This window comes from Haliotis cracherodii, unplaced genomic scaffold (genome assembly GCF_022045235.1).
Source record: "Haliotis cracherodii isolate W230 unplaced genomic scaffold, xgHalCrac1.p SCAF_1, whole genome shotgun sequence".
Classification (NCBI taxonomy): Eukaryota; Metazoa; Mollusca; class Gastropoda; order Lepetellida; family Haliotidae; genus Haliotis; species Haliotis cracherodii.
In genome coordinates this window covers 72,411,844-72,434,999 of record NW_027266264.1, presented here as the reverse complement: position 1 = coordinate 72,434,999, position 23,156 = coordinate 72,411,844, and the positions used below count along the sequence as shown (strand labels likewise).

At 38.8% G+C, this 23,156-nt stretch overlaps 1 protein-coding gene across 1 annotated transcript in view; it reads left to right on the top strand.

Annotated features, from left to right (window-relative positions):
* The first annotated feature begins 2,478 nt into the window (after positions 1–2,478).
* The window catches only part of LOC139469338 (protein Wnt-4-like), a 35,434-nt gene continuing 14,756 nt past the window's right edge, over positions 2,479–23,156 (top strand). The window contains exon 1 of the mRNA XM_071251517.1: positions 2,479–3,198. Within this exon, the coding sequence (XP_071107618.1) occupies positions 3,131–3,198 (68 nt within the window). The 5' untranslated portion in view covers positions 2,479–3,130. The remainder of the gene's footprint in view (positions 3,199–23,156) is intronic.

The window sequence follows — 23,156 nt, the reverse complement described above, 5'->3', positions numbered from 1 at the left end:
CTAACTTCACTAAAGTGTTAGTTACCACTTTCCGAGCAGAAGCAATTAGCAACTTATTATGTAATACCATGTCTTAAGGGAGGCAATTCTAGGATGATATATACAAGAACATGTATTTGGTACAGAACATGTAAAAAGTATGCATAGGTTAAATTAGCCGTAATTCATTGAACTATTTTCATTACTCCACTGTCAAACCGGAATTCTACAAAAATGTATTTTGCAGGTTGCGATGGTTAATTAGTTTTGACTCTTTTTGCGTACCTCTCATAGTTTTTTGACGGAGTTCAGAATGATGCATTAAATTTACAAAGTGACAGATACCTGGCTTTCCCACCTGCCCAATGTCTGTTCTCATGCTACAAGTTGATCTTGTATTAAACCATAAACCTCACCTACATTGATGACCTGTTGAGCGTGCAATTCTTTAGAGGCATTCGTTTATAAGTCATAGCCTTGAGACTCGTTATGTCTATTTAACCAAACATAATAAACATGACACTTTTACAGTAAAATGATACATGTCACTTGCACGGTATGACATTCGGGAAGAGAACTTGAAAATCGGTAATTGTGTTACTATAAATCTCGCATTGATGTGCAATGTTACTTGAAATCCCTGGAACCAATTTTCACACTTTTAATACATCCAGTTTGAATCTACAGTTCCCCATTAAACGTTTATGTTCATATTAATGATCGTTTGGATACACTTGACTTACGTCATTATGCCTTAGAGTGCTATTTACAACTTGTAAGCCAAAGTAAATGATTCTGGTTAAAACAGTTTCTATTTCTGGGATTTCAGAAAAGGGCATGTTTTATTGAAATGAAATTTTAAAATTAATGCCAAACTGGTACTATGATTGGCCGCTATTATAAAAGTAGAAAGTTTGTTTTCTTTCCGCTAATATTTTGAGTTGAAAAACATTTTGTGGTCTGAAGGCAACTCAGTTTTGCATTCCTTCATGATTCATATCATATATTCAGTGTACATGCTTATAACCTAAAAATAGTATTAAGAGTAAACAGTGCATTATTTAAGAGATATACATTTGCAAGGCAAAACAACACACATAATTCTTTTATTTTTGCCTCTCATTAAAGCAGATTAATAAGAATTTTAATTCGTTGAAATTACCAGTAGTAGTACAATAAGTATTAGGAATAATAGAATGTGCGGTACTACTTAAACTGGTGGTATCATATCAAACAGTCATCACCATCATGTTTACGTGTGTCCATTTCAACAGGCAAATATGGAATTAGGATATATTAATAGGAACTATCTAATGGATACATTCAGCCACTCTCAGGTACAATTTGATTACAATTCACGTTTCACCAAGAATATAACTCACCAAAATTAGACTGTAACAAAGAAAATGAGTTCAAAATAGAATACAGCAGACTATGTTCTTTGATCCAAGTTCATATAAAACCACTCCCACATTATATAGATAATATTATTCAACCCAATATATACTGAACAGGCTTTATTAAATAGACTACGTCAGTACGACTCCGACCATAGGACTTCTATGTGGGGTGATGATATAAGTATTTATTACGAATTATTGTATATATGTGATATAAATACTTTTAAAAATATATATTCATAAATGTGGAAAATGTGTTATACTAATCTTTCAGTTTGTAAAATCGGCTCTAAAATGCACAAGATTGAATTATTGAGTCCATAGTTTCTTGGTTGATAGGAATCTCTTAGAAGTTGACGGAGGACAAAGAAGACACAATTTATGGATAGTTTCTATTTGATTGATGCACCTTATCCAAGAAAGAACAAATGAAAGAATATGATTTTCTTTATTCTTTTAAATAACCAATATGCAACTTTTTCCCTAGAAATGTACAGTCAGGGTGAATAAATAGCGAAAGGATATACGTGAACCTCCCTGTCGTTTACACATGCACCAACATTAAGATGGCAGTTAATTATGTGTAACCGGATTAATTCAAATGAATATCCTCCACCGGGTGCTAAAAGACGGTGTCAGTTAATGTCGGATTAAATCCCTGAAAAGGTTACTTCAACAGGTAACGAGAGTGTTTTGACAAGGAGTCGGTGAAGCTAATTGTTCCACCCATTCAAGCAGAAGAGCTTAATAAGATTGGATTAAGAAAGACGATGTGACTCTTCCATCAATACATGCCATATTGTGTGGTGTGATGGTGATTGTTTTAAGAGATTACACCACTGAAAACAGGTATTGATGGGACACAACACCCAACACGTTCCAAATTGATAGAGAATAGGTGACACCAGCGGGAGGGCTGGTGAAGTGACAGGTTTGGGATAAAGCCGATTAACATGTCAAATACGGAATTTATGCCATTTGGATACTGAAGATATCATGACGTTCCGTTTTGGTTTTACAGGTTGAAGGTTCAATATCTTTTGAGCCAGTGTCCGGTGCTTTTATTGGGTGAAGTTCAGCCACGTGGTCCAGTGCAGGTGTGAGAACAGAAGAGGAACAGCCCCAGGCGTTGCAGAGAGATACTTGCAAGAACATCGTGTTTGAATTCATCAGTTTGAGAAGCCGTCGCGTGTTGATCGGAGCCCGTCCCCCTTCGTGGAGAGGTAGCGCCGTAGGCCGGGCTTGTTTACCTAATTTATTCACAACTCTCGCGACGTGATTATCGTCCGCTGGACCCAACGCCAATCACACGATACCGTGAAAACCTCTACTTAGAAACAATACAGCGAGAATTACACGTTCCTGTGTGTTCTCTGAAATTAACCAGCGGAAAATTGGAACTTGGACCATCGAGTATCACCCTGTTTTATATAATCGAATTTGGGTGAATTTGACCATCAGGCTCACGGTGAAAGATCTGACAAGTGCTTCTCGTGGAACTTTAGCCCTGTGCGATAAGCGCGAGCCATCCAAGCGGTGGTAAGAAACCCGTGTATAGCCGGTTAACTAGGTACCTCTACCACGAGAGCCGTTCACGTGAGATCGACTACACAGCGTACAGTAGCCTGTAGCAATCGCTCACAATTGTCTCAGCAGTCAGATCGGACCGGCCTCTACCTCAGAGCAGACAAGCTTCATGATGTGCTAAACTCTATAATATTTGGATATATATATCGTATGAGTGTTGAACAATGCCGTGTTACACAGTGTACATATTCATCATTGTGTTCGTGCTTCAAATAGTTCATGCGTCCTGGTGGTAAGTACGATATTTGTTCTATTTTATTGTTTGGCACCATAACGACTTCTCTGTGTATGTTATTCGAATATTTTACCTTGATCAAAGGTTATGGCTTATAGAGAGTGATCCCTCCGCTCCTCAAGGACTCGTAGGCGACTCCTAACCGACACCACCGTAGGGCCTTTGCCTGCAAATTGTAAATTTATGACCAGTTTTAGCTGTTTTTAAGACACACTCGATATTGTCTGACTTTAAGATAGCCCTGAGTATATTTAGTCAACAGTGAACCGAAGACGGTTTAATGTAGCGAAGAGTATCAGATCTCGGGAGCATTGTTAAGAGCGTGTACACCAGGGAAACAAGATGAAATATGGCATCTAATTTGTCTCTGTCTTGGGTCGGTAACACGGGCCTCGAATCCCGATTCAAGAGTTTGTGGACTCCGATTCAAATATACGGTAACTTGCAATGGGGTATAGGCAAGTTTAACTCGCTTTGTGGTTCTCTTTCAGTTTGAAGTAGGTGCGCGGTTTTACGTTACATAGGAATGTTGACTCTTGAGCTCATATTTGACATGCAGGAAAATATTATCAGTGTCTGGGAGATACATATGCCTTTCTTGCCATAGCACAGCTTTCCGTGTCATTTGTTATATATACTCCATGGCGATATTTGTTAAATCGACAAGACATTAATCTTCCTTTCTCATCATATTTCCTTTCACCTTTATGATTAGAAGATTAGAAGATTAGAACCAAGTTGATGCTTGTCAATAGCTGTTGACATGGGTCTTTACTGGCATTTACACTCAACATTGTCCAGCAAAGCGCCTTGATTTATTCCGTGTCACGACTCTCAAATTTTAAACCGGCGGTGAATCCAAATTTTAAAAACCACTTCAGCACGTTACTCGTCTACTTAACATTTCCGTTTTCGATGTTTGTATTTATCAATTCGAATTAAGTGTGTTTGATCATATTATGTCAACGACCCCTTTGACATCAGAACTTGTCCTTTTTAAGTGTACCCATTTACATATTTAAATATGTATTGCTTTTTCTGGAAGTAAGTGTTTTTTGTCCCAATATTCTACAATACAACACCTAATTGTACATCTTGGCATGTGTTTAAAATAAATATCATGAAAATGAATGGTCCCGTGAATAATATTGTAAATGTCAAAATCAACAATGTTTATTTCCCAGATTGTAATACATTGTTAGTATACGAAAGTTTAAGGAAAGGGAGGTGAAGAAATGGCAAGCATAAAAATTTGCAAATCTAATTTTGTTGAAAATATACCCCAGAAGAAGTGTTTCGTGCAATGGGAGCTCGTCTTCCTTTGTAAGTGTGTCACGTGGAGGGAACAGATCGACCCGCACATGTGTACATGAAGGTTTGAGCTATCTCTGTACATGTTTAGAACCTGTTAAATGGGTGTCAGTGTTATTGCATTATCCAGATAAAGAAGAGAATGCATACCTGCATGCATACCTACTTGCATAACACTGACGCGTAACAACACCGGATTGAAATTGGATGCAATTATTTTCTCTCTATACGCAAGAAAGAAGCATATCCTTCTGAGAAATACAAGGCAAATTGTGCTCAGTAATATATGTGCTTTTTAGTTAAAAAGATAATGTTCTTTGTATGAATTGGATTTGAGAACAGACTTTTATGATACAGTAAGAAACATACAATGCCTATTACAGAGACTTTTTATGAATTTGGAAAGTTCGTGTCACTTTTATTTAGCAAGGGAAATGATATTGTGCTGAAAGAATGTTTCATTTGTTCATATACGTTTATTTGTCTTATATTCGATAAAGAATATATTTCTTTTAAGGAAATATCGATATTTGTAATGTATAGGTTATACACACCGATGGGTTGCATATAAGTTTAATAATAATTCTATTCTGGCAAGCATCACAGGACGAAGATTTAATGTGGTTTGGACATATCAAAATGAAGAGTCTATAGTACCTTAGGAACTCGTTATCATCATGGGACAATAAAGGATCTTATCACAGGACAACATTGGATATGATCACAGGACAACATATGATGTTATCATGTGATCTTTATGATCTCACGGTCCATGTACTACATACATTCTATTTTCAACGAAATCTTCCAATAACCTTTAGGTTTTGAAACATAGACTGATATATAGATAGTTTTTGTAAGGGAATTCTAAGCATCAGCAATTAAACTGTTTTGTGTGACATGAGATGAACCAAGGAATTCGTGTAAATATTGCGAGGTAAATTACTTTTTAAGAAGCACATAGACACTCTTCTCACACACCTTACACTGTGATAGCGACTGGGGTGAGCGACATTGGGGACGCGGCTCTTCCTGTCGGGAGAGTCTAAAATATTGACAAATTAAACTCAAATGTTTCACACGACAAGGGGTATTATAAATGTTTCCTGTCAGAAGCGTTGTTTCATTTACTGTAAGTTGTTATCCATAATATATATCCTCTTTCAGGTAGTTATAAGTTGAGTAGTTTTTTAATGTTGGTAATTTTAAAAGGTATACGTCGAATGTTTCAGTCATGACATACGTTTACTATATATGTATGTGGTTATGGTTAATGTAGTGATATCTAAATAAGTGTATATGTAGTATACAAACAGGGCGAAATAAGAATGATAGTGTTATTTTGTTATTTGTGAAATGTATTTTATTGACAATAATTACAACAAAGATGATGATCATGATGTTAATAAATCTAATACGGCGGCTACTACTGCTGTTGTTGCTACTACTACTACTACTACTACTACTACTACTACTACTACTACTACTACTACTACTAAAAATTTCATACCATTCAAATAAAAAAGATAAAGCACCCGTGAAAAAATATAGTGTTGAATGACCCATACCAAACATACCAGCCGCCGCTTAAAAACTACATTATGAAAGCGATAGTGTGAATTAAGTGTATATAAATAAACAAATAACAGCCGTTCAGGGATTCCGTGTATATTGTACGTGCGGAATATAGGGTGTAACCCAATTCATCCTATACACGCATCAGAAAAAGGAATAGCGAGATAGACGTTTGCGTGAAAAACACACCATCTTATCACCAGCATTTCGTCGTAGCTTGCTGTCAGTGAGAGAGGACAAATATTTATTATTGCCTCCAGATCGTGATATGTCATACAAATAAACACAAGCGACATCAATTTAACACATTTCAAGAGTGATACGGCAATGGGTTATTAAATCTATATTATCCTTAATGTTGGCACGAGAAGACAAAAGACATGACCGGAAGGTTACTGGGCTTGTTGGTAATTTCCATTCATCTCATGTCGTGATACTCTCTGTGTGAAGGAGATTAAATGCTCCTGGAATACAAATTTTAAACGATAAATTGTATTAATGAATTTGGGTGATTCATATTAAAGTGCCTATTTTCTAGATCAAGTCCACTTGTGTTGACTTGTGCGGTCCCTCTGTTGAGAAGGTCCTCCCAAAGAAAGGATTTGATGTCAGAATTCCAATCAGAAGGCCGACCCTTTGACACACCACACCAAAATCCCTATATCTGTGACTCAACAAACATCAGCGTCGACCCTGAGGCGAGACGCGGCCAATTCCCATGTATAAATGTCCAGAAAATCGCATTAAAGAACTTAAGTAAAGACAGGCCTTTCTTAGGTTGCCCATCCAAAGCAGAGCTTTTAGTATTGACCATTGCTAATATGTTACGCAAATGACTAGGTCTTTCACACGGTAGGCAAATGACGAAGGAATCTGATGGTTTGTCTCGATAGGGCTCTTTCAACGCAAGTGTTTAGACGCTTTAACTGTGACCTAACTTTCAGAGGATAAATTTGCGCCTTTTATCAGAGAAACTCTCGTTTTTGCGCCGCATCTGATCGAACTCTGTGCCCCAGCCTAACACGCATAGCACGTTTGAACATTCCACATGTCAAAAGGGATTGTCTTTAGTTGCTCTGCCTGAAACTCCAAAACAACACTTTTCGCACTGTGTTTCCTGGAGGGAGTTTTGCTCCAGGAAAAACAACTTTAAAGGGTCCATCAAAGGCTCCTATTTCCCTTGCTCCCAGGCATATTTATACTTCAAATAACCAGCCAAAAATTGGTTTTGAACTCGATCTAAACCTTTCAAATGTGCTTCAAATGAAAGGTTAGTCACTGATTCTATGTGTCGGGAAAGGTCATGGGATGTTACCAAATTGAAATGGTCACATTTGCATCACGGAGTTTTGAGTTTTTTTTAAGCATGTTTATTACATTTATGCTGTTACATTTGTTACATTACCATAGTAACCGTTACGACAGTATAATATATGTTTGTGCAACTGCATTCATAAAAGGAGATATAGTTAAAATTAGATTTTATATTTGCCCCCATTATTCTTTTTTTTCATACAGGTCAGATCAAGGATAGGCTATTTTGTATCAGCGATTATATTTACAAATGATATCGAAAGATTCAATAATTGAGCACATGTTTTAGCTACCTTCAGTTCAACATGAAATCCTCCTCTACTAATGTGCAATGAAAGACGATGAAGAGAGCTGCACTTCACCATGGGACTAACACTGATTTCAATTAGCGGATAATTCTACTTCTATCTGGATGCATGTTTATAAAAACGACATCAAACAGCTGGGAGATGAGCTGATATAGTTGAAAGTGAGCATGCAAACGGCATCTAGTTTATTGATCTTGTGAGATGGCTGGATAGTGGAGCCAAATTCGTGTCAGAATTTTGCCGTTCGTTCACCATACTGTTTACGAATGCTTTACAAACTTCTAACAGCCCGTCATTTGAAACCTGTATGCCAGTCTTACTCTTGCGAATGAATTGAATTTACCGTTTGTCCAATTCTCGTAAACCCCTTGTAATAAAGATAGTATCTTGTCGACTCAACCACCGAAACACATAAATCTGTTTTTGACATTTCCAGAAGTTCAGGTAGCAGGGTTCTCCGGCTTCGTTTGTTCTCTGCCTAAGGGAGACACTTAAATTGGTTTGTTCCTTAGTGTTAATACTATTGCATGGTGTCGTGTTCCCGTCTACCCATTCTTACAAAGTCTCTGATAATTTTTACAACTTTATGGATTTGGACTTGTGCTGGTTGAAGCATCTGATTCAAGACTACTGAGTGACATTTCCTTTTTACTGGAAAATCCTAAGATTAGAAGCAGTATTAGGCAGATGAGCCGATGATAGGGGGATGTATATTTCCTTCGCCCAACATCCTGCTTGGTATGCTGTTGTATTCCCCCTCACAGGTGTTCGTTCCTTCAATGGGTCTTGCAGACAACAAACAAAATAGACATACACTTATCCAAGATTACAGAGTATCTCAGCGATGCCAAGGTCTTGCTATGGGGCAATGATCTGATATTTTAGTGAGCCAGACATCTTGCCTTAGGCAGAATAACGTAATACATCTTATGTACCTGTTTGGAAAGTAATCGTGCAATTAGTACCTACCTGTGGATGGTACTATTTATTCAATTATGTGTTGCGTCATTCTTGCTTTGAGATGGCTTAGTAGCAGTGATCCCTGTGATGTAGAAGTCTTTCTGGATCATTGTCCAGTCTCGGCCATCTGTCATTTGGAGTGGTACAAAAGGCGGGATGTTTGAGTTTTTATTTAGCTAGAACTCTTTCAAAGGGTTTGCTATTCTTTGTTAAGTTTTATAGGCTGTAGTGTTCCAGTATATTATGAACATCTGTCGCTGTACTTGAAGTAAAATATTTAAAGGCAATGGTCATCCATTTACTTTAGTTTAGTCTTTGTATTTGGTGGTATTTTCCTTTAAGTATTCTATTTTTACCAGTTAGGGTTTGGATATGTCTTTTATCAGAATCCGTTCTTATTAACGCCACCTTATGACAAGAGAAGAGATTTCTTTCCTGTTTTTTGACAATATATTGCTCTGATGGTCTATAACAAATCTATATATAACATATAGTAGTTAACAATTTGTGAAAGGGGATTCTTAACACCGTAATGTTTTTCAAATTGTATATAATTTATTTTGATGCCAAGATCAAACATAAATTGGGATATTTTGCTTCGTGTCAAACTCAGATATCACTTCTTACTCGGAAGAGACATCCATTTTTATTTTCCGTTCTGTTGGAGCAAAACATTACTCAGGTCCCCTGAAGCACACTGACTGCTGCACAATGCACCTACTGTCTAAACCTATTACTTCAGATTCATGACACCCACACTGTTTGTATCTACATATACACTGATCAGGGCAACGGCAACACATATGATAAACTACATGCTTATTTTTATATGAATACTGAAATTGTTAAGAATACTGTATCAAGGCGGCTGATGTTATTTCGTATTTCGGTACGATTCATTTTTTAATACAATCATTATATGAGAAAGAACCATTTATTTTGTTCTGGCACGTGTTGCTGAAGCAGTGCACCCTGCTGTCATTGCAACATCGTCTACAACGTTCTATCACGGGACGAAAAGACATCTGTACAGGCAACGCGTCATGCCAGATTTGAGATCCGACATTTCCTGGTTGTACATCCCTGTAACAGTGCATCAGTATTTACGGACGCCATGTTGCATATGCTGTCTAAACAACACTTCCTGCAGGAGATATGGCATCATGCTGCTTGGTGCCCTTTGAGGAATAGGTCGGGATGGGAGAGCGATGAGATGATTGTTGATCAAACTGTGTTGTGTGACTGATGTATGGATAATGTATTTCGGTCTTGCCCGGGTTGTTATGTTGGTGATCGAGTCTGAAATTTCATTATTTTCAACTCTGGGTGTCTCGATTACGTTTATCTCGAAATTCTTAAGACGATATAACGTATACCCTGCCAGAACTCTTATCGGCATGATCTAGAACTCATTTCTCTTGTCTCGAACCACGGATAACACGATTGCCGTCATCGAGGTATCACTGTGACCGATTATAGCCATGAAACCTTTAAGTAACGCCGTGCAACCTTTCCTCGTTGCTCTAAGACCGCTTCTTCTTCGCCATAAAAGGGTCCATTTTAATTTTTTTATGTTCGATGGTAAGAATTATATACTGACTTTTATGGTGATGTGATGGTGCGAATGATGATGGTGGTGGTGATGCTGCTGCTGCTGCTGATGATGATGATGAAGGTTGCTTCCATAAAAGAGAATTCCTTATGTAAGGTGAAGTGCTCATAGATGGAACGTCATATGTGGATAATTATATTATTTTGTATACGCCTCAACCACGTAAGCTTATGATAGACATATATGCACATTCCCGGCATTGCTATGTTCATGGCTACATTCAGACATGAATATTTGCATGTCTGACAAAGCGAGTAGATCTGAGGATGTCCTAAGACGTGTAAAGCATGACATATATGGCCGTTCCGGGGCTTCTGCAGCGGTCACCATGTCAAAAGACCCATAAACATGAAATAGGTCTGATAAAAACTGTCCACAGTCATCAAGTCAGTCTTTCTGTGTGTACAGTTGGCCCTTTTTATGGCTCTGTGTATTACCGCAGGGTAACTAAAATAAAAAGAACCGGAACCCTATTAGCAACCATGTGGCAAGGATTAATGGAAACTCCCCCAGGCGATGTAACCTTTTGAACATCGAGAACTATGATCGTGTTAATCGACAACAAAACTGTGAGGTGGTTTTCTTCTTTCTTGAGTGTCATGATATCTGCCCGCGAGCAGGCAATCAAACACTGAAATATATTTTGCTTTTCTGCTTTTCCTCGATGTGGATGTCTGGAATGTTGTGTTTTTTTATCATTTCTGTACATTTCTTCTCTGAGTAAAGTAAAGTGGAAGTAGCAGATATTACCTTTGTAGAACTACTACTTGTGTGTTTGTTGTAGCAAGGTGTTGTAATGATAGTATGGTTATAATCCTTGTTGTACGTACCGTTATAAAGTAAATAAGAGGGGATGAAGCTGCAACAGCAGCATTGGTAATAAAAATAGTTATGGTGTATAGTCGTGCCTCGTTTATACGGACACTTGCGTCATTTCACAATTCGTCCGTATAAACGAATTTCCGTATAACTGAAACCAGCTTCTTACTGGAAGAGTTACTTGCTGACAGGTGTTTTTCCTTAAAGAGACAAATTTCCCTTTTTTTTACCGTGCTGTCACTGCGTGTCGCTTACGTTTTACTGGTTGACAGGCCATACTTCCACAACTTTGACCACAAACGCCATATTTATCGAAGAGGGTTACATGTATGTACAATAAACAAGTTCGTCTCAAACGTAACTCAGTGTCACTTGGTTAATTGACTTCTCACGAATCAAAGGATTACCACGAGAGGAAGTGTATTGTCCGGATAAGTGAGACAATTTTGTGTGCATTTCAGTGTTTTGTGTATGAAAATGACCGTCCGGTTCCGGAAACTGAATTCCGGATATACGGGTAAATTTATATAGTAATTATTTCGTTTTGAATGAAAATCGTCCGAGAACCGAGGTTTCCGGATATCTGAAGTCCGTATAAGCGGGGCACGAGTATAGTATTAGCAGTCGTAATAGCAGTCGTTGTAGCAGCAGTAACGATGGAAGTCGAAATAGTAGTGGTTGTTATAATAATAATAGTAATAATAATAATAATAATAATAATAATAATAATCCAAGTAACAAGTTGTCCGCCTCCCCATTATAGTCGGTGCCTCAGGTTTGGTACCTCCCAATCTGTTGAGTGATATTGGGTGAGTACCCGGATTTGCTACCAGGAATACAGCCCTTCTGACAATCTGGGTAATGCCGAAGGTTGCAGTGTTGGGGAGTCTTCACATTCTCCTGGGTGTGTTTGACAAAGCAGTGCTTCCTGAGAGAAGTCCCATTCGCTGTCTGGGCTGCTTGTAGAGGGGGCAAGGGCCCTGAGCTGATCATGAGCCTAACAAGCCTAACTGTGCCAGGATCACCCAAACCTTCTTTGCTGCATTTTGTATTTTAATCGGTACATAATAATAACAATAATAATAATAAATTACTAATAACAGTACTAATGGCATTAGTAGTAGTTGTAGCAGCAGCATTAGTAATAATAGCAGTCGCAGTAACAATATTAGTGGTAGTTGTAGCTGTAGTAGTAATGTTAGTAGTTGTTGTAGCAGCAATTAGAGGATACTGGTGCTGGTTGTCCTTGCAAAATGTAATAAATGTAATTGCAACGGTTGTGAAGTGAGTTACAAATTGTTCTCTCATCACCATCGGTAAATACGCCACTCTCTGTATATACATACTTCCTAAACCTAGGTAGATGTTTACTTCCTATAGCAACACAAAAAATGTAAATCATCATTAACAAAATACTCCGTAGTTGCACAGGGAGTAAGTATATGTGAATGGCGTTAGACCAGACCATATTTACATTACAGAAGAGGGTTATTGTTTGTCTTTTTTCGGTTCAAGGTAAATCCCCAGTGGCAGTTATCTGTAAGTAGGGTGCGTAACGATGAAGTGTCCCCGCACTTGAAGGAGATATGCCTTAACTGTCATTATCAGTTAATAAACAGGCCATAGCCACTGGTCAGAGAGTATGGCACGTGACCTCAAATACTCTTGTTACCATAGGATATATTTGTTTAAATTTGTGCATTAAACTCCAGTAGTTTCCACGCGAACACTTGTATGTACTCTCCATACACGTGTTTGTAAAATATTTCAAAACGTTATTACACTTCTTGGTATTTATTAATGTTACAAAATATGAATTAATTTTATTTCCGTTCGTGATGTTACGTATAAAGCGGGAACGTAAGTTCTTGGTGCGTTGTAAGCTATGAGGTGCCGTGTGACCCTTGTGTTGAAAGGTTAAGCCAGGGGTGTAGGGGCTTTGATCGCTGTCTTAGCATGCCACTGTGTGGGCCTCCCCTCACCCGAGATCACCCCATGACGTCATGACAAGAACCAAAATGTCGTGAATCACATGCCATGTCCATGCCAGCCACCCGATGTGTAATTTTGACCATTTTTTGACCAAACAAATCTGTAGTTCAGCGAATAAGTTTATTATGAAAACAAAATCTCTGCTTAAAAAAGTAGAACATACTCTTTCAATTGCAAAATAACACGTATTGGAATGTAAATATAAAACGTCAAAGCCAGAATTTAACCAGTCTCTGTTATCCTACGAAACAGATTCGAAAAGGAAAAGAGCGGTGAAAACAATAAGAATGGATGAATGGAAATCAGTGAAATAAGTATGTAGACTGTTCCTTTAGAATAGTTGCAAATGTTATGTACATCAATAGATATTTAAAGGGCTACTTATCAGCAAGTGTTTACTAGTCAATAGACATGTATGATGTTTCTGAGGAATAATTGTGATATATGTAAATTGTCCTTCATTATGGCAAGTGATACTTATTTGTGTCTGAATATTAATTGTTAGTAAATATGTTAGATGCTACTTGGGAATAATTGAGGTAAGGGTTACATATAAGCGCTTACAGTGAGTGTATAAATTTTATAAGCCAATGAGCATTTTTCATTATCAAGTGTGTAAAAGTTTTTATTACTTGTTCACATAAATGTTAATTATAACAAACTATATGTTAGAATCGTTTTAATGATGCCCTTAAACAAATGAAGGCGATGTATAGACTGACATACCCTAGTGATCATCTTATTGAGTATTAATATTTAAAAAACATAATAAAAAACAAAAACAGTCTCGATTTCCCGTTTTCTACATATTGTATATATTTGGAGCATCAATTTTCTCTTTGCCATAACAGCGATATCAAGGAACGTATCCCATGTCAGCAGCTCCCCAAATGCAACTTGCAAACATCGGTAATCATTAGAATAATACTACACCAAGCTATTTCTATAACAAATGCAGAAATGTCGTCGTTCTTCTTGAATTGATATGGAAAATCTGCCAAGATGATTGTCATCTTTCTATTTTGATTCGCCGTGCTATCTGTTTAGTTTATCGGGGGTAAATACTCCGCGATATCGGTGTAAACACTCTCAGGCAGTGTAGGTCAATGTGGTCACTGTCAGGAGCTTGTATATACACCTCACAGTGGCTATATACACTCCCAGCTTCATTAAGTGCGCTCGGCGCTAAAGAGAGAGCAAAAACTCTGATAACGTCAATTACTCATAAGCGTTTGTTTAAATTGCAAATATTAAACCTCTTAAAAGAATTAAGTTTTTGGACCAGGTTTGTGTGAACATCTGGTTGAAATAGATAATTTGAGACTAAATTTAGGAATTGGATTTGATAGGCTTGAACCCAATGGTGCGGTCGGTTTTATAAATGGCAGTTCGGTTTATGAATCGGGTCACGTGCGTAGCAGACTAGATCAAACAAGTTCTATTCAGTAAATCAGTCAGTCAATATTTCTGAGTTTACATCAATAATAATAATAATAATAATATGGTAAGGTTTAATAATAAACAGGTACCGTTTGATATGGCTATCAGTATGAAAATGTATCCTCGCCTTAACAGTGTCTATCAAAATAAGTGCCTCTTGATATTGGCTTGAGTGCTCTTCAGCCGTAGCTGTGCTTGACGTTAACCTTGGAACCATTGAAACCAGTCTCACGTCTTTGTCCACTCAACTGACTGGTAAATGATCGTCAGCTTTCAGGTCGTTTCAAAAGTTTATTTGGAATTATTCAATCTTTGATGCAATAAAGCACCAAACGTAAAGGGAAACATATGCGCGTTTTTTCACTCTGAGAGTGAGTGAGTGAGTTCGGTGGAACGCCGCTTTGTGTCGTACTCGTATTTCAGCTTAATGTTGTTGGTGTGAGCAAAGTAACACAGGACGTAGGCATTTACCACGTTAGAAGTACGGTGTTACTTTATAAAAACCAAGGATCCTAACCGGAGATTGGCCAGGATCTCAACAGCTAAGGAAAGCAACTCTGCGGCGCCTTAGACCGCAGGGACATCATTATTCCTGCCACAAAGTGAGGAAAACAGAACAGCGACAACCTTAAGAAGGCTGTGTTATGTTAGAAAATGTTGGTATGGCATAGTCGACAGGAATGGTTTTGAGATCTCCCCTTTGTCATACCTCAGGGTACGGACTACTTTCCCGACCGTCTCAGCAGGTGTCTGAGGGAGTGGCTATTGTTCCTTGGACATAGTCTCTACACTTTAACCAGCCCGAATAGATTGAAAACTTGCCTTCCCTATGGTGTCAAATACCACCAGCTCTATCGCTTACGTTCTTGTGAATTTTGAAAGACGGGGAATATTGGGTTCATACTATCTAAACATCCATACCCCTACAATTCTGTACACCACGGCCCCTGCCCTTGTGCACAATACCCCCACAGATGGAGAGAAAGAATTCAATTACATGCTAATACGTACAAAATCGGGCGTTACATCGTCGGCCATACACAGAGGCGCAAGGTAAATATACCTTGTAGATCCCGCCGGCGAATATAGTGAAACGCTTTCCTATTATCACCAAACTCTAAAAGTGCTCATTCCATGGTATCAATATATCATATATTGCCCCCATCTTCATTCACAAACACCCTGTTAGAGGTGCATTGTAAGGTCGAGACCGATGTTTGTACATACTCGAACATGCATGGACATTCTTGCCTTTTTGCTTGCAGAGGATTAAAGGAACAATCAGTCATTTTCACTTCACAATACCATCCTACAGGTGATATATGTATGCATTAATTATACGGAGCCGCTGCCCGTACACGTGCGCATGTACGGGATTGGAGGCTTGAATACCTAAGTAGGAGACATGCCATGAAATACCTCCAGCAGCTCAAGTTTGTTGTGATATTTTACAGCCTGTGTTTAACCATTTGAGTTAATCCTAATTCAAATATGTATTTATAAGATGGGAAATAATATACGAATATGGTTCCTAAAGAACTTAAAAACTGGAATGAGACCTGCGTGAAATAAAAATCTAATTACTGTGTGTAATAATGCATAAATCGGAGATTCCGAGTGTGAGTTGAGATGTGTTAGCACTACTGATGTATACCAACTTGCCTAGCATAAAGGAAGGGTGTGAAATGAGCTGGTTAGGATTTCGTAGCCCCGGTCATGTATACCACTCTAAATGTGTTTTTTCTCGAATATGTTGGTGCATACAGTAATATGACACATTATTGGGATGCTCATGTGATTTAACTGAGGCATATTTTTATGTCTTATACGGTAGCCATACATTAACTTTACCGTCCTCGACACCTATGAAAAAAAATGACGTGTGACTTCCGAACATAAAAACACGGTTTGTTTTTCATTAGCATTAGACTGCAAAAAAATAAACAAGGTACTATTTTACGAGAATAGGTACAGGCTAATTATATAGATATGAAGATATGTAAAGCGTTGTGTCTGCATCTGGCACCACGACATCCGATTTCTACCATGCGGAACCCTCATCAGTAGGTCTACGCTTAGAATATGTGGAAATGGAAACAAGTATGTTCGGCAGGTGTTAGAATCTGCGGTATGGCAATAACGAACCGGTGTTAATTCGGCACACAGGCGATACAATATGGCCCCTGCTTCACGTGACGAGTGGAACAATGGCGTAGAGCCACACAGTTAGAGAAATCCGGCGTAAAACAATGCCGTTACGATCCGGAAAGGAAGATGAACTTGAACTAGAATTCGCTGTACGGAAAGATAGCAGAAGCAATTTATCACCTCACCGTGCCAACGTGAAAGGAGATATACTCTAACTGATTTTGACACTAATTTGACAACAGATGAAAACGCAATACCCATGACGTAAACTCAGACGTTAAAGTCACGTGACGTGACTGGGTAACGATCTTAGACGTGTTAAGATGGTTCCCCCTTTTGTGTGGCGCTAGCAGTTCAAAGATTCTTAACCAAATTAAACATGTCAGCCTTGACGTGTTTTAATTAACTCGATGCAATTAAGACATCTCAACGTGTAACATGTTTTCTACCGAACATAGTTACATTTATGTTTTATGAGATGGGAAAAATGTGGGTCATACATTAATGTTTTTGCTTTGTTTTAACTATGCTGTGCAATTTGTAACTATTAATGTTCGGGAAGCACGGATGGTTCAGTGGCTGATATTCGTTGTACAGAGTTGCGACCTTGGCCTGTGTCAGGATCCGCTGAACGAGGGCTCGAATACAAAATTAGCTTTTTCATGTATTATCAATCTCAGTCTCCTCATACCTGTGGGCATTGATTTTTACCAAGGCGGGAGGCGTAATAGGCTATCCCAGCTGACACGTTGTGATATAATGTCACAGCGGCGCAAAATCATACTCACTCACGATTGTTTGGTTGGTTTGTTGTTGAACGCCGCACTCAGCAATATTCCAGCTATATGACGGCGGTCTGTAAATAATTGAGTCATGACCAGACAATTCAGTGATTGACATCATGAGCATCGATCCACGCAATTCGGATCGATGACATGCATCAACCATAGTCGCCTTTTACGGCAAGCATGGGTTGCTGAAGACACCCGTTCACGAACGAAGTAATGGACGCCCGAACGAACGGCCGATAAATGCATAAAGGAATATGTAACTTAAAATATTATTCAGTTTTGCATTTAACGCGTCACGCCGAATTTGGTTAACACGTGTATATTTTGTATCCCGGGATAGCGTCGGGGTAGCAATGTATTTCAAGCGTTCGCCTCTCACGCCGAAAGGGCCGGGTTCGATTCCCTACATGGGTACAGTGTGTGAATCCCATATATGGTGTCCCCCGCCGTAATAATGCTGGACTATTGCTAACAGCGGCGGAAAGACCATACTCACTCACTTTATCCAGGTCGTGTTATGTTAAAGTCATGGTAGCCTTACATACTTACAACCTTAATATGCCTGGGATAGTTATTCCCACCACAAGTCTAGATGTCATGTATTTACTGCGGTTGTTCCTTCTTTATGCTCTTTAAGCAAGTTCATCGTATACTATTATTTATATCAACTAGAGGTAGCAGAAAAATTATTTAACTTTCTATTTATAGCAAAGACAAAAACAAACAGCAATATTACACACTGTTTATGCCGTGATAATGTACCGGTTATATCTAGCATATTCAAGAACAAAAACTGCGTTTTGACTAGCAAATTAATGTGACGTACAGTCTAGGGGCATTTTATCGTTGTCAGTTATTGCTGGGTATTTATATATGTCTCGCGAGGAATGACGTGATTGGCCACATTTTGGCGGTTATATACAGGCTGACAAGCATCTTCCCCTGATAATACTCTCTCCTATTCTCGTCCTCATCTCTTCCCCTTCACTGTTACCCTCCCAGTAGTACAATGTAATTAACTTGTGTGTGCCACGAACCAAGTGGAGACACTCCAACTAGACTGGTTTTTTGGGCAATCGGAACTTTCATATCGAATTTCTGCATGCATGACATCCGATATGCTCTGAGTGATCACTCGCATAAGCCCGTCTTAAAGTTTTCAAAATGCATGCCACTGAGTATATTATAGTGCTGAGGTTTATAGGATTCTGGTATGAGGAATGCGTCTTAATGTCACAATGAAACTGTAACATCCCTATGTTTGCCGCAGTGATTAGATCCTCGTGATTATGTCAGAAAGAAACACAGACCATTTCGCCAAATTGTCTAGCCTTCAATTACAGCAGTCTCTCATCGCCATGTTATCTCTCTGCTTCCCTACACCTGCAGTTACCATAACGACCCTCCCATCCAATTAGCTCACCTATAGTTTTACTCTCCACGCCGAGCAGAGGAGTCAATGATGATTTAATTGGTAATACTAAATTTTAACACTGTGTTTTATTGCCGTTTGTAGATTTACAGTTGATTAATTAGCCCTGTCTATCTGTTTTGATGTGGTAGATCGTTAGAGAACTTTGGGTTTATAGGCTTGCGTGCATTAGGCATTGGGTTAGAATATAATTAGGCTAGTTACAGATAAGCCTAATGACACGGGGTGATATGTTCTATTGACGAGATGTACGTCAGCGCATGCGTGTGTGAGTGCAACAGTAGAACGGTAATATAAATGGTAGTGGACCACAGGCCAATTGTGGCAGAATGACCTTCAGAGAATACGGTAAGAAAATCAGTAGGCAGCATGCCCACGTGATTATGGAACCATCTCCAAAATTAGTGAGTGAGGTCCGATTACCGTCTCTTTGAACAATGTATCAGTTGTATAACGGAGGAAAACCAAACTCTTAAGATGAAACCTCAGTGGCGTGGTCATAATGGTCACAGTATACTGACTCCCAGTCGACCGGTCCTTGTTTTAGCCCCTTAATGTGGAGCGCCAGACAGGGAAACAACAAGTACCATGTTTTAACGTCTTTTGGTATGACGCGGCCGGGGATCGAACCTGTAACGTCATTCTTCCTGATGACACGAATGAAACATGTTGGAGCTCACATTCAGTGTCATGTTTTGTTTCCATGTATACAATAGTTTTAGAACCCCAACAAGATCAAAATGAATGAACATATTATACCCTTAAAATCCCAGTGTACTTCAAACAACCCCGAATAAGTCACAACCATTAGGAAACAAAAGCAAGGCTCTCAATATCTATATCAATACACATTTTAACTGTTGACATAATAACGACCTTCCCCTCTTAGCGCCTGTTTCTCAGTCATATATCTTGATAACCAAAGCCATCTGAACATTAGAACAGTTATAGTTGGTCAAGATGCCAGTCAGGGTTGTTAGCACAACACGTCCAATTAGATTTACAAAAGCTCTATTTCTTGAAGTGTATTCCAGAGACAGTCCCCACCTGGTGTGTTATCATGACACCTGTACCTCACGTCGTCCTTGTAAGACCTATAGGGCTACACCAGGAACCCAATCCCAAAACCTTTATTCTCAATGAGGCTCTTAAAACCTTGTCCCAGTGTTCTTGTAGTATTCCGAATACCAGCACTCCATAAAGCATCTGTAATACACTAGTACCCATCTCAATTTACTCCATTCTTTGTACGTTTCCGGGCAGTTGATTCAGAAGGTGTTATTAGGTTGGCCACATCTACAGATCTAAGCTTACCACAACGTTGTGTCTTGGAGACCTTATGCTTGTTGCCTTACCCGGTACATCCACATTCCTGGCTAATTGTAGGGTAATCTCCGGGCTTGGACTACCTGTAAACAGTCCATGAATCATGGAAGGTTGCCAATCAGAGGATCTACAAGGACTACGGGGATTATAAGTAGCCCCTATTGATGTGTGAATTAGTTTGATACTTTCCCTTTAAGAAGTTATGGAGCTGATAGAGATTTGGTTATGCAGCAATCATTAATATTAATCAGACTTCATTGATTTAACATTCACACTAATGTTTATGTGATATGACAAGTGAATCAATTTGAGATGTAAACACTTTGACATTGGACATGAAGCTTTCCCTATGCCATAATCAACATTGTGATAAGGAACAACTATGTAATAATGTCATCACAAAACATATCCGTTCTGGTGGAGCCTATAGGAGTTTACTTTTATATAAACGACCGTCATTGATGCACACAAATCGCTGTGAGTCAACTGAGTGTCCGCGAATATTGATATCATCACATTACAATATAATTAAATAGTTCTTACATAGATAGTGATCCATAAGCACATGCTTATGATATAATGGATTCTGCTTTCAATAGAGAGTTCTTTGATTATGGAACATTTTTGTCGCTTTATATCTAACACAATATTTCAGAGCTTCCTTACACATCCACGTAGCGCCGTGTAATTACTGAAATTATGTTGCATTTAACCCAACTTGATCACTATACCTCCACGGTGCTTGTGTAGACACAGTCGTAACGTTGGTGTTGTTATTCAGGGACCAGGTGAATTACGAGAGATCAGATAGCGGGGTTAGGGATCAGGTACTCTCCTTGCACGACCCCTATCTGTGAATATCCTACCTTACTGTCCCCGCCGTGGCAGACATGCTACTCTGGGCGATCTATTGTGTCAGCAGTACCCCGTAGTATACGGTAACCATTTACTTCTCTTATAACAATTTACGTGAGATAAATGAGTATTTAAAGTAATATGGGTTTATGGGTTCAATTGCTTGTCTACTGTTGCAGTAGAAGTTCACTCTACGTACATTCACGTCGACGTACTGAATATGGCGTTATTCTACGATAATGGATAAGTTGATACATTTATCTGAGTATGTGTCTTAAAGTGGTGCTAGGTTCAGGCCAATTGGCAGTCCCTGAAAATCGGACTCACATCGTTCCTACTATAATAATGTTGTCTGGTGACGCAGAGACAATGTGTCTTAATGACACACGAACGTGTCCAACTCAAATCATATCATGACACTCCTGACAGCATCATTAGTAAACAGTTCTTGAAGGAGACGGATTTTATAGGTTGTATTGCGTTTCTTAGGGATCAATACGGATGCATTCTGGTATACGTGACATATCAAATAGTGCAGCATATAAGGCCGGTGTGTTAACTGAGTACATGTTCATTCCTCTTTTGTACTGGGTTCCATAGCTCCAATCCGTACAAAGATGTATATATTGTAGGGTCCAAAATATATCACCAAGTGCTGGACATTCTTGACTAAAATCTAGTCTCTGAATTAAACATATCTTACAGAAAGAAAAACAGTTGTTGAATTATCTTAATAATAATGTATTTAAAAAGAGCCCGGAGACTATCTTCATTTCAAATACTGCAGTAATCTTGACTTGCCAAACATTAAAGTCTTGCATGCTCTGGATTGGCTATATTTGTTTCAGGGTCTGTATGACAGACTATGGACATCCCCATGGGCAGCAATTGTGCACCCGTCCTTGCTGTTAGAATTTCAGTTCAGACTGGCAAACTCTAAACAAAGGAGTTTGGCCAAAACGTTTAACTTAGCTTCAGGTATATCGATAATCTGATATTGTTTAATAAATCAAATAGCCAATTCCCTGAACTAGACATATAGGAGAAACCGCCCCATCCGTTTCATATTCAGATCTATGCATAGAGATACAGTGTGATAAAACATACTCTCCACAAGACAGTATGACAAGATAAAACATACTCTCCACAAGACAGTATGACAAGATAAAACATACTTTCCACAAGACAGTATGACAAGAGGAATGACTTCAACTTTACCCTTATGTGGAGTAATATTCCAGGAGCTCCAACTCTTGGTGTCTACGTTTCACAACTTTTGAAGTACAATAGAGCACTCTCTTGTCATGAGCTTTTCAAAGTGTCATATGAATCTTGCCCAAACGTTGTTTGATCAAGGTTACAACTTTTAAAGCCTTAGTAAAGCTTCTAGAAGGTTTATGGTAGACGGGTGGATGACATTTCCAGATTTGATGCATCAGTGACAAAAAGATGCACGATTCAATTCCCTATTTTGACTTTGAACATAAGTTCCTATGTTTCCTTCAGGTGAACAATTGACTGTCTTTGCATGTGTTTGTGGCCGGTGCTACGCTCACATACACCTGATACGATCACTATTTGACAGTGATAAATACATACTTATGATATAGTCAGAATCATACAAGGGTTTTGTCGCTTATATATATTTCTATACATCACGGTACAACAAACTGAAAAGTGATGTCAAGATTATACAGCCCCGGTATGCTGCCAACTCGGCGCAGTTTACCACAAAGATGTTTACAAGCTTGTACAGAGCCAGACAAACACTGCCTCATCTGGATGTGCGGGCAATCAATCTTTTAGGGGTGTTCACCCCGTCCTCTCCCATGAAGGCTGTTCACGCCTTGGCAAGTTGATCAAGAGGGTAAACCTATCCCCACACTGGGTCCTTCATCTGCAGTGGTATCGTCTTCTTCCCACAAGCTTATTATGAAGTATTGTGTCCATGCCTTTGGATTCTCCCGCCAATCATACTGCCATATTGTAAGACGCATGCTGGGAAAGGGTGCACGTGATGGGTCGTGGGTCATGATATGAAAGCCTCTTGTTTCTCTGCTGGGAAATCATGT